Below are 12224 nucleotides of genomic sequence, written 5' to 3'. Positions count from 1 at the left end.
TTTAGTCCGAAATACACTGGTGAGAAAAACTTAAGGACCAACACTATTTCTAAAGGTTACAACCACAAAATCTTTACTTAAGATACTCTACTGATGAGAGTAGATTCAGTCTCAGCAGCGGTTCTGGACGTCAGCTAATCTGGCGAGAGGTTGGCAAACGGTATCACCCTGCAAACATCACTGAAAGGGATCGATATGGCGGTAGAGGTGTTCTCGTCTGGGGAGGCGTTATATTGGATGTATGTACACAACTCCAGATACTGGAAAGCGGTACTGTAACCGGTGCACTTTATTGTAATGAGGTAATCCTTCCCCATGTGCGTCTGTTCCGACGTGCCATTGGCCCCGAGTTCGTGTTTATGGGTGATAACGCCACAGCCCATCGCACTGCAGCTGCTGATATGCTTCTGGAAAGTGAGGACATTGTTCATATGGATTGGCCTGCCCGTTCCAGCGATCTAAATCCCATCGAACACATATGGGGTACTCTGGGGAGACGCCTAGCGGCACGTCCACACCGACCAGAAAATGTTCACCAGCTGAAGATGGCGCTGATAGAGGAATGGACGATGTTACCGCAAGAACTTATCAACAACATTGTTCTAAGTATGGACAGGCGGTAGAAAGCTGCATCGACATTAGTGGTGGTCATAACTCCTACTGAGGACCACCTCTTCCCTTTGTTCCACCTTTGGCAGTGATGCACCAGTGCTATGTTGCCATTTTTGAATAAAGTCCCTCTGTACCGTTTTGTTTCCGTTCCTGTGTCAGTGTTGTTTCCTTCATCATTTCTGTACCTCACGAGGTTCCTTTGGTATGCTTTTCCCATATCCAGGCCACTCCTATGAGAAGCTACAGGTGAAAACCTGACTGGTCCTTTGGTTTTGCACACCAGTGTAGTAAGATTCATTGCTAATATAAATCCAAATATAAAACAAGAAAGAAAAAACGAAAGGTGAAAAGATAAACATACAGTACACACTTCCAACTACCTTTTTTTTTTTTTTTTTCTTTCAAACAAAGAAGCAATAGCCATTCCTAATGAGAACAGAGGGCCATAAAACATAATTTTTCTCAACCAGGACCTCAGCTAAGAGGAAGAAAAGTACCCGGGTTTCATCCGGAAATCCGGGTACTTTTCTTCCCTGATGAACGCTTTGAACTTTTCCTGGTTATTTTGCTTTTCTTTTTCTACAGTTTTCCATTTCAAACTATTATTGTAATACGAGGGAAATATTTCACTATCTCTGTCTTTTTTTTTTTTTTTCTCGCTTTCTATCCCCGCCACCCCCCTAAAATAATGCGCTAATACATTTTAAAGCCATAGTACATGTCTGCTGACCCCTTTGAAGAAGTATTTAGGCCTGACGTAGCCCAGTGGTCAGGAGCGAGAGTGCATAGCACGCGTTCCTGAGTGGACCGGGGTTCAAGCCCGTGACTACTAAATACGATAAATATTTGTATTGACGATTTATTGTAAACTCTACTGACTTGGTTGTCGTGCCGGAGTATAAACAGAAAATTTATTTTTATTTTCGAAAAGCTTTTGTCTCGCTTCGGATCGGCTTGCTGGTACCTCTTGTAGTAAGACAGCCTCGTCGGTCTTTGGTGGGGGGAGAGGAGGGTTGAAAAAATTCGGAATGATGGTAAAAACAACATCAATACTTCAAAGAGAAATATCAGCTGCTAGCCGCGTACGCATGCGTCGCACATACTTCGGATGTATTAATGACATCATGTGTCTAAGGGCTACAAAAACCTCACAATTTAAATTGCGTGTTCTGTGGTCGATTTTCTGTTTCTGGCGAAAAACCAGAGTTTCCGGAATAAAAAAACCATACTACCATCTCCTGAGACCGACTAACTTAGCCACGTTGTGAAAAAGGCCCATAAAAATTCCTCACCTAATCGACGGGACTCGAATTCGGGTCTTTTCCACCCGGTGTGGGGAGGACAGCGATTCTACCACCTGAAATTGTCTCGCTTAATCACCCCCACTGTAAAGTGAATTACACTTTTTAAACCTGATCACCTAAGAATAAGCATGGTTGTTGGATGATTCAAGGAGTATACACGCAGAGTTTGAATGAGTACTTCCTGGTGGAAAAAAAAAATAATAAATAAATTATCATATTAGGGCCACCCGAGAACCAACTCATCCGGTCACGTGTAATAGTCATAAAGAGTGTTCTATTGTCGATTTACCTGTTTTTCTGGACCAAAACGAGTTTTGTGGGGGGGGGACCTTGCTACCGACTCCTGCGACCGACGAACTCAGTCACGGAGTGAAAAAAACCCATAAACGTTTCTCACTTCATTGACAGCATTCGAATCCAGGCCTTTTCCTCCCAGTGTGGGGAGGAAAGTAATTATAACCACTGCACGCATGCGCGGACGGGTACTTCCTGAAAGCCAATTTCTTAAGGAAAGAAGGAAAAACATTTTCTTAACCAGAATTCAGGAGAGGAGAAAGCAGACTCTAACAGTAAACGCAATCTCCCCCGTCAGTTAAGGATCACGCAGCTTTCTGAACAGCTGAAAATACAGCGTTTACCAGACACTATTGTCTGGAAACGACTGATGAAATGATGATAACCATAATCAAGATGATGACTGGAGTGACAACATCACCGTGCTTCTAGCAGCTTTATGAGTGGCACATCCCACTATCTGACTTAAGAGGCACCAAATCCCTGAGGATGAAAGCTAATAGGCTGAAGATGGCCGATAGGTTCATACCAGCCAAGGCGTTGGAATCAATCCACAGCTAGTCTCAAATTGGAATTGACCTTGAGAGGCTAATAGAAGATCCGAAGTACAGGAAACAAACCGCGATGTGGTTCTCTCAGGCTAGTCGCCTAACAGTTTGTGCGTTCTGGAATAATTCTGTGACTCAATGCTGTGCTTATGCGAACAAGTGTTCACGTATGTACATAGTGTACTCAGTGGAAGTGGTGTTAAATTCCTTTATATTGTGTTAAATGCAAATCCCGTGGCATGTACTGCCGTGAGGGGAATTTGTCTCTCACCAATGGAACACTTATGTATCTTGGTAGAAGAAATAAAGATTTATTTATTTATTCATTTTTAGCTGGTATATTACATCCAGAATGCAGCGAACAATGTTTTCTCTAGAAGATCATGAACGAGGAACTGAATTTATATGTAATTTAGCTACAGTGATATACACTGAAAGGACAGAATTCATGGGATACCTGGTTCCTGGGCAACGCGACGCTGTCACCCCTCTCGATAGTCCCACCGCTTGGCAGGTACAGTATATAGATACATGCATCACTGCATTCACGTAGACGGTAACTCAATGTCAGTATGAATAAATGTCGTGAGTTAATAGACTTTGACAGAGGGATGATGGGGTGCCTGGCGCATGGGTCACTCTATCGCGGAGGTGGTACAGAAATTGTACTGCCCCCGTTCGACAGTATCAAGAGTGTATTGGAAAAAAACGCGGCCGTCGATGTCTGTCTCGCACTGATTCAGCCAAGCGGAAATCGATAGTGGCACAAATCACCGTCAACTTTAATGAGGGAGGTATCAGAAACGTCTCGACCAAGACCATCAGGCATAATTAGCCGCAGTAGGTTATGGGAGCCGCCGACCCACCGGAGTTCCATTACTAACACCATGACACAGGACTCTACACCTCAACTGGGCGAAAGAACATCGGCACTGGATTTTGGGTGATTGAAGACAGATCTCCTGGTTCAATGAGTCCCGTTTCCAGTTATTTCGAGGGGGTGCGTATCTGGCGGAAACCGCACGAATCTATACGTCATGTCAACAAAGAACTGTTCAGGCAGGTGGACGGTGAGTGCTCTGGGGCATGTTCAACTGGCACACGTTAGTATCTCTGGTACGTCTAGACGCATCTCTGAACGGTCCAGGTTGTGTCCGTCCTTGCAGACCATCTGCATTCCTTCATGGTCATCGTGCACTTTCTTCTAGCAGGACAATGCGCCTCCCCACAAAATCGTGCTGAGTAGATCATAGTTTGAAGAGCATCCGCAGATTTTGCCACCATGGAATGGTCTCCCCGTTCACCGGACATGAAACCTGTAGAGCACCTTTGGAATGTTGTGGAAAGGCCCGTTCGAGTTTTGGATCCTCCACCCAGGAATGAGACCGAATTATGGACAGCGGCGGAGCAAGCATGGATGGAAATACCTGTGGAACGCTTTTGTGAACTAGTGGTCTCAATGCCCCGCCGTGTGACTGCCCTTATTTCTGTCCCCTTATTGTGTAAGTGTAAAGTGTATTTAGTGTCGAGCGGCACCAAGGGTTTCCCCATCTCCGCGTTGCTTTCATTGTAGGTGTACCAGTTCGCTGGGAAGGCCAGAGATTTAAAAGTGTGTAGATAGTGTATATGTGTGCTGTTGTGTACCGTTGTCTGGCCTTTTAGCCGCTGGACCCCTGCCGAGGTACTCAGTATAAACGGCACCGGAGGTTTCCCCCATCTTCGCCCCTCAGTGTATGGTGAAGAATGGGAGCTTGTATTCTGAAGACAGGGCGAGCGACGGATATTTTGGGAAAGCCTTTTCTTATAAAATCTGCTTTTCGTGGGAACTCTGTAATTTGTGGTGGAGATGTACTTGCTCTGCATTAAAACTGAGTAGAATCGCTCTCAACATACCATACATGCAAATTACTATTGCTTCAATAGAAAAAAGGTTTAGTATCTATACAGATGGTGGCGCTTATTCTGCGAAACGTATTAAAATAATCATTTTCAAAACTGGAAAACTGACATACAAAGTGCAAAAATGTCACGAGTCTCGCAGTTCTAGAAAACTTGATGAACCGGTGGTAGAGGAAGAATGAATTGTGATGTTGTCAGACTCAGATGTTGAAATTCTTATTTAGATTGAATTGAGCTTAGCGTCTTCAAAATACTACATTTCATTCTGTATTTTTATATATTTGTTTCCTTTATTTTTAGCAATTTTTCTGTAAGTACATTTCTCGAGTTTTTCTTCCTCATCCCCTTTTCTCGTCAATCCTTTTTTTTTTAGGAAGAGCCGTATTCATATACCTTTCTCTAACTTTGCTCCTCTGAGTGTCAAAGATATTAGAATTTCAACGAATTGAGATGAGACTAAATGGTTCTACGAATATCCCTGCACATGAGTAAAAGTTGTAGAAGAGCGTAGAACAAAGTAGCCAAAGTAACTTTCGTGGGTTAATACGGAGATTATTACTGATTAATTAAAGAGTTACGAATCCCATGGAATATTATCCATAGCCTATTTCATATGAGTTGGCTGCAAAAAAATATTCTCGAAATCATTATTTCGAGAATTTTCATCACTAATCTTTAGCAGTATTGATTTTCTGTGTTCAGCGATCAGCGTTTCCTCCTAACCGGAAATATAACATAAATTCAAGCACCCTTTTGACTATATTGTCTGCAACAACAACAACAAAATCCTCGAAATGTGCCATTCCATGGTATCCGTTAAAGTTGAGGCACTTTTTTTCCCTCTTCTGCACCTCTAATCTCAATTTAGGATACTTAGTAATTGCTGAAAATCCCAACACGCCCTCTCCCCCTTCCCCCTGTGTCTCATCAGAACGCCGGTCCTAATCTGAGGGCAAGCAGTATTTCTATACTACAGCACTAAAGCTACGAGATATTTTTATGTAGCTCATCGTAAAATTTTATGGCCAGCACAGACTAGAAAGTCGCATCAGCATTTATGGCTGGCGTGCAGAAGGTAGTTAAATGGTGACGGGAGAGCGACTCGTTTGGGGAAACAAGGCCCACTTTACTCCAGACTCTGTATCTGATCGACTATTTAAAGTAATGAGCTTTGTACCTTCGGTCGTGGAAGTAGTTCTCTTCTCTTCTTCCTATTAGCATACACACGACTTCCGTAGTTTACGGTCTCCCCCTCAGGTCCCCAACTCCGACTGCTCCTTCGAGTGGGATAATACATCACGCCGAGTGGGCTTATTTGTTGCCTTACGATTAGCTTCAGGTGAGTAATTGTCTCCTTCTGTCTAGCCTATCACTGAATGCCCAAAATGTGTTACTGGTTTGAGTCGAAAGTACCTCATTCGAAACGTTCCGCCTTGCCAAGTAGTCCCTGTCAATTTTGTGGTTCCATCCTCTGGTGTTTTTAACAACCGATTTGTTTCTATCATTCTGGAGAGACAGCGAAGTATGACAGCAATAGATTTTCTATAAATTTTTATAACGGTTTGGATGCGCTAGTGTGACCCGCTTGGTAACCTTATCGGTTTCTTCTTAATTTCTTTTTATCAGGAAGATAAAATTATGCTGCCCTCGCCTGAGACCTACTAACTCAGCCACGTTGTGAAAAAGCCCATAAAAATTCCTCGCGTCCTTGACAGGATTCGAACTCGTGTCTTTTCCATCCGGTGTGGGGAGGACGGTGATTACAGCAACTGTGCTACCACGAGGACAATCCATTGGTAAACCTCCCCTTGATTTGCTGTGTAAAAATATGTTTATCTTTATCCCACTTTCCTTGGTACCTGTCCTCCATTGACTGTATGTTTTGATGGAATCTCTCCCCATGCTCTTTGCTAATATCACCCAGATTCTGCCATTAAAAAATCCAGTTAAGTGCCATTAACGAAGCTTTATTGACATTCCGTATCCCATTTTTTCCATAATTTTCGATCAACTTGTCAACTGGCTCAACTGAAATGACAAACAGTAGGTTTAGGTTTCGTACATAGTGTTTGGGGAGAGGGCGCCACCGGTGGTTCCCCAAAACTGCGCATAAGTACTCTTGTGGTATATACATTACTCTATAAAAGCCAGACAAAAGTACTGCGTGTTGTATATGAGAAGTATTATGTTGGGTTCTGTTGTTGTGGTGTGGCTTTTGGCCGAAGGACCCCTAATGGGACCCCACGTTACCCGTACACACCGCTAGGAGGTAAGCCAGGCTGTCCATTATTCTCTGGCGTAACTGGTTTGCTGCATGCGCACTAATACTATCGGCGAGCCCACGACAGCCGTTTGTGCAGCTCACGAAAAATTTCTGAATTTGACAGCCGTCCTCGCCGCCTTAGACGGTCATTTCTACAGCCATTTTACCATTTTAATTGAAAATCAACCTCAAATTGCCTTTTCTGCGATATCCAATGACGGCATGAGGATACTAACGCGTCAGCTCCTGTCAGTAAATCTTTTCCAATTATCTGGTCTTTTCTTTGGCTCAATATCACCCCTGGCTTTCCATCTTCAGCATGTTGCTATTTGTCGACTTCGGAACGTTGAATTCCTGCGCTAGTAACACGCGCAGACATTTTTCGCCGAATAACTTCCAGCTGTCATTTCCATTTGAAACCCGTTAGCGCTTTTGTTTTCTGTTTCATCGTTCAGAGAACACGTTTGAAGTGACTTCCGGGCTATCCTCCGATCTCCTTCATAGGTCAAAAAATATATATACACTGGTGTTCAAAGAAAGGGCATCACCTAGGAATTCCACATTTCTAACCATTTTTCGCCATGGTACGTTACATTAATGACTAGCATCACAAATAGAAATATAAACAAAAGATATTTATTAATAGTTAAGGCAAAGCTAAGTAATATTTATTAATAGTTAAGGCATATTAACTATAGCTAAGTAATATTTGACAGGTGCTCTCAAAATATTCCAAAATGAGCATTTGCAACCTTTATACAACAGTTTTGGTAACGACAATTATGGGTGAAATGTTATCAGAAGCCCTCAGTTTGCTTTAGTTTATCATTTTAAATGGAAAACAAAATGAAGGGTTCACCAGGTGCAAACTAATATTTAATTGAAACGCATCTGGCCCTGATGACAGCAGCACATCGTCGAGGCATTGACAAGATCAATTTCTGAAGATAATCAACTGACAGTTCGTGGTTCCAAACACGAATTATGAAGTTCACGGAGGGTCTTTGGTTTCTTTCTGGCAACTGCACATTCCACACGATGCCAACAGTTCTCTATAGGATTCAGGTTCAGATGCACATACATACTTATACTATATTCCGATTAAGTTGAATAAGACTGAGTCCCACAGAAAAATAATTCCAGATATTTACGGAACAAAATAAAAAATAAAATTGTAACCACTGGGCTAATCGTCTAGTGGTTACAACACCGGACTTCCAATATCATGGACCCGGATTGGAATCCCACGAGGAAAAAAAAAAAAAAAAAAAAAAAAACGCAGAGATGGAAAAAAATCGCAAAAGTCGCTTCATCGCACCTACTACCCCAAAAGTCGAAGTGATGGCTGAAGTAGAGAGTATCGCTCCCATAACTACAGAAAGTCCCACAACTGGCGCATCAGAAATAGATAACATCCAGAACTATTGGTACAACACGTTCAGCTGCGCACAGCAGAGCAGTTCACCCAGATAATAAGGCACCCTGATACAATCCCAGTCTCTGACTCAAGAACTCACCTACCCTAAGGCTAACGACAGACACCACAAAGTACAGACCAATCACCTGTCTCCCAACGATGTACAAGATTCTGACCAACACCATAACTAAGAAGATATCAGACCACTTGGAGAGCAAAAACATCATGGCCGAGCAGCAGAAGGGATGTAAGCAGAGGATGCAAGGAGCAATTGACGCTGCGGTTATGGAGCAAGCCTACAAGAAACACCGCAACCTATACAACACAGCCTATATCGACTATTGCATGGCCTTTGACTCAGTTCCTCATAGCTAATTGAAAGAGACACTGAAAGTCTACAAAGACAACCTGACACTCACACACTAACTAGAAGCAACCATGGAAAAATGGAGGACCACTATCATGGTCGAGAACATCACGACCAGACCGATACCCATCAGTAGAGGAATCTTCCAGAGAGATGCCTTGAACCGTTATGATTCTGCTGTCTAGCAATCAACTACTGTCCATCATGATCAATAAAAGCAAGTACGGATATACCCTAAAAGAAGGGAGGAATAACCTGTACATCCTCACTCACTTGATGCACATGGATGACATCAAACTCTATGCCGCAACCGAGAATCAACTCCAAAACCTACTCTGGATCACTGAAGAGTTCAGCACTAACATCAGGATGCAATTTGTCTTAGACAAATGCAAAACCCATGGATTGCATCAAGGACATCCAGTCGAATGAAAGTACCGGATGAATATGTGAAGAGATTGAAGCCATGGCTGCGGGAGAGACATACAAATATATAAGGATAATGCAGGCCAACCAGTTAGAACACAAGGAGATCAAAGCATTGAATACAATCGGAGACTGAGAAGTCTACTAAAATGAAAGCTGAATGGCAGGAAGATGTCACAGCCATAAACACTTACGTAGTCCTAGTACAAACGTACTCTATCGGGATCGTAAATTTAACCTACACCGAGCTCGAGGAGATTATGAGATCGACAAAGTCAATGATGACCAAAAGCCGCCAACACCCCTCGACTGACCATAGCCCGTAAAGAAGGACTGACCTCACTAAACAAGGGAAGAAGGCAATTAAAAACCTGCGCGATTACTTCCAGGGAAACACAGCACCAATCTACCAAGTCATAAGAAAGATGATGGACAGACGGTACACAACACTCAACCTCATCAAGCTGATCACATTCACACAGACAGAAGAAACAACAGAAAGATAGGCGAAGAAGATGCTCCAATGCAGACACTACAATGACCTCCATCAAGACTACATAGATAAGATGGCTTCTAACGCTTGGCTCACGAACGAAAGGCTCTTTCCCAAGACCGAAGGATTCACACTCGCCATCCAAGACCAGAAACTACAGGAAATACATCGCTAAGCACCAAGAGTAACAGATAACACTTGTTGACGATGCCACCTTGCCCCAGAAATAATCCAGCCCATCACCACAAGATGCAGTGTGATCTCCCAGACGGAGTACACGACTAGATTGATAGCACTATTATAACGAGTGGTTATAATCTAGGTTTCTAGATTATAACGAGTGGTTATAATCTAGGTTTCTAGATTATAACCACTGTGATATCAAAAGCTAGCACAGTGGTTATAATCGCTGTCTTCATCACACCAGGTGGAAAAGGCCCGGGTTCAAATTCCATCGGTGCGCGAGGAACTTTTATGGATTCCCCCCCCCCCTCTCCCGACTCCGTGGCTGAGTTAATTAGTCGATCTCAGGCGAGGACAGTATGGTTGTCCTCCCGTTCAGAAACTCGGGTATTTTTCTCCAGCAAAACAAGCAAACCGACCGGAGAATTCACGCAATTTACAGACATGATACACATGGAAAATGAGGTAATGCTCGGATGGCTCTAATATAGTTTAGGTGCCAGATATTTACTGCGGGGCAGGAAGAATAGCCGTAGTTTTCATGCTGTGAACAACGTGGGCACGTCCAAATTGTTCTCAGCATGCGTTTTTTCAATGTTTGAATGCAGAAAATGAACAATCGTGAACTGCTGTATAGTAATCTTTTATGAAGCGGACCGTAAGAAATATGCCGTTGTCTTCCAAGGTATAATGTCCTGGCCAAGCATGCATGCCTGTTCACTAAATAATCATTGGCCTGATGGATGACGGAGCTAGTAATTCCAGGAGACCTTAGCTAACTGTAGTCGTGGACACTTCCATTAACAAACCCTTTAAAGTGCTCATGAGTGAGAGTGGACCAACTGAGTGCAGGCACTCAATCAACAAGGTGAAATGAAGCGACCAAAAATTTCCCAGGTCTACAGATAGTGAAAAATTAGTGCGAGTTACAGAAATACGGGCAAGACAGTTGCAAAGTCTTTCAAGGAATGTGGAATGAGCAGTTTACATGATGGCCCTGCATATGGCGTGCTCTTTGAAGACAGTGAAAGTTCAGGCCATAACATTAGCAATGACTAGTTACAGTAGTGATGGCGCGTTGTTGGTACATAAACGATTAGATCTATACTGATATTTTGTTAGTAAACACTTGAATTTTTTGTTTAAAATATACGCAATATTTACTAAGTTAAAAGACTTAATTAGGGGTCCTACGGACGGGAAGACAGCGACATCATTAATATCATTCTCATCGCATTCGATTTTGAAAGGTGCATACGTGGGCGCCTCCTTTTAGATGGATGACATTAAAAGTCATATCCAAAAGTTATAGGCATTCTAACATAATTTCCTCTGGAGTCTAAGGAGCAATACGTAGTCCTCACTTATTTATTTATTCTAAAAATGAGAGATGAAAATTACGCAATTAATAATTATGCTGGATGAAAATAGCTTTTTCCCTTCAATATGTTGTTAATTTGAATATCGTTTTCTTCTCGTTTACAGCTATGTGGTGGTTGCCTAAGGGATCAGGAGGTCAAGACAGCTTCTATTTCAGTCCTCAACCCAAAGATCAGAATGTCATTAAAGGCCAAAGCGTTACTCTGGAGTGCAACGTGTCAAACAACCGCCACATCCAGTTTTATTGGACCTTGGATGGTAACTCCATAGAAAACACAACCCGCCGATACCAGGTGGGCAGCAATCTGCACATCACACGAGTCGATCCACTGCATGATCTGGGAGAATTTAAATGCGTTGCCACAAACGTCACAACCAGAATTTCCACGATCAGCCAAGGAGCTCAGCTTAACATCCTCTGTAAGTCATAATTTTTTTATTATTTTGACTTTGGTGCACCGCGTTTAGAAATTTTAGCTAATAATGCAAACAGTATGTATTTATATACGGTATGTATGAGTTCTCTTTTTTCTTGTGAGTGTTTTGTACGCTGTATAAAGTTCAAGAATCTAAATTTGAAAACAAATAAAAATTGGGAAGGCTGGATAAATCGCTCTAACATAAAGAAATGTGAAATTTCATGAAAATCCATCCTCTGGGATTCGAGTTATTACATTTGGGTGGGCACACAAAGAAATAATATTGTTGTCTTTCTATTGGTCCTCTTTTAAAGAAATTTTGCGATTTTTAAAAGGCCCAAATTATAAAATTTAATGAAAATCCGTCCACTGGGAGTCGAATTGTTACACGTTGACCTAATATGGTGAAGACAATAAACGTATTATGCATATGTGCTAACACGCCTAAAAAGGTGAATTAATTTTTTAGCAGGAAAAACATTTAGCCAAATATTATTCTTTTGAGCGATATGAGCTAATTGCTTTTAGATTTCTAAATTTAATATTTCGAATATCACCAGATACTAATAAAAATACCGCGATATGTGCAAAAAAATTCAATATGCATAATCGAAATATG

General features: G+C 42.2%; 1 protein-coding gene across 2 annotated transcripts in view; it reads left to right on the top strand.

Annotated features, from left to right (window-relative positions):
- LOC150088352 (inactive tyrosine-protein kinase 7-like) overlaps positions 1 to 12224 on the top strand; it is a 376615-nt gene that overhangs the window by 52995 nt on the left and 311396 nt on the right. For both annotated transcript variants that reach the window (XM_090369462.1, XM_090369464.1), the window contains exon 2: positions 11292 to 11606. In XM_090369462.1, coding sequence (XP_090225588.1) covers positions 11292 to 11606 — 315 coding nt within the window. The remainder of the gene's footprint in view (positions 1 to 11291; positions 11607 to 12224) is intronic.

Source organism: Mastigoproctus giganteus, chromosome 3 (genome assembly GCF_048544385.1).
Source record: "Mastigoproctus giganteus isolate SK-2022 chromosome 3, ASM4854438v1, whole genome shotgun sequence".
NCBI lineage: Eukaryota > Metazoa > Arthropoda > Arachnida > Uropygi > Thelyphonidae > Mastigoproctus > Mastigoproctus giganteus.
This window is presented reverse-complemented; position numbering and strand designations above follow the sequence as displayed.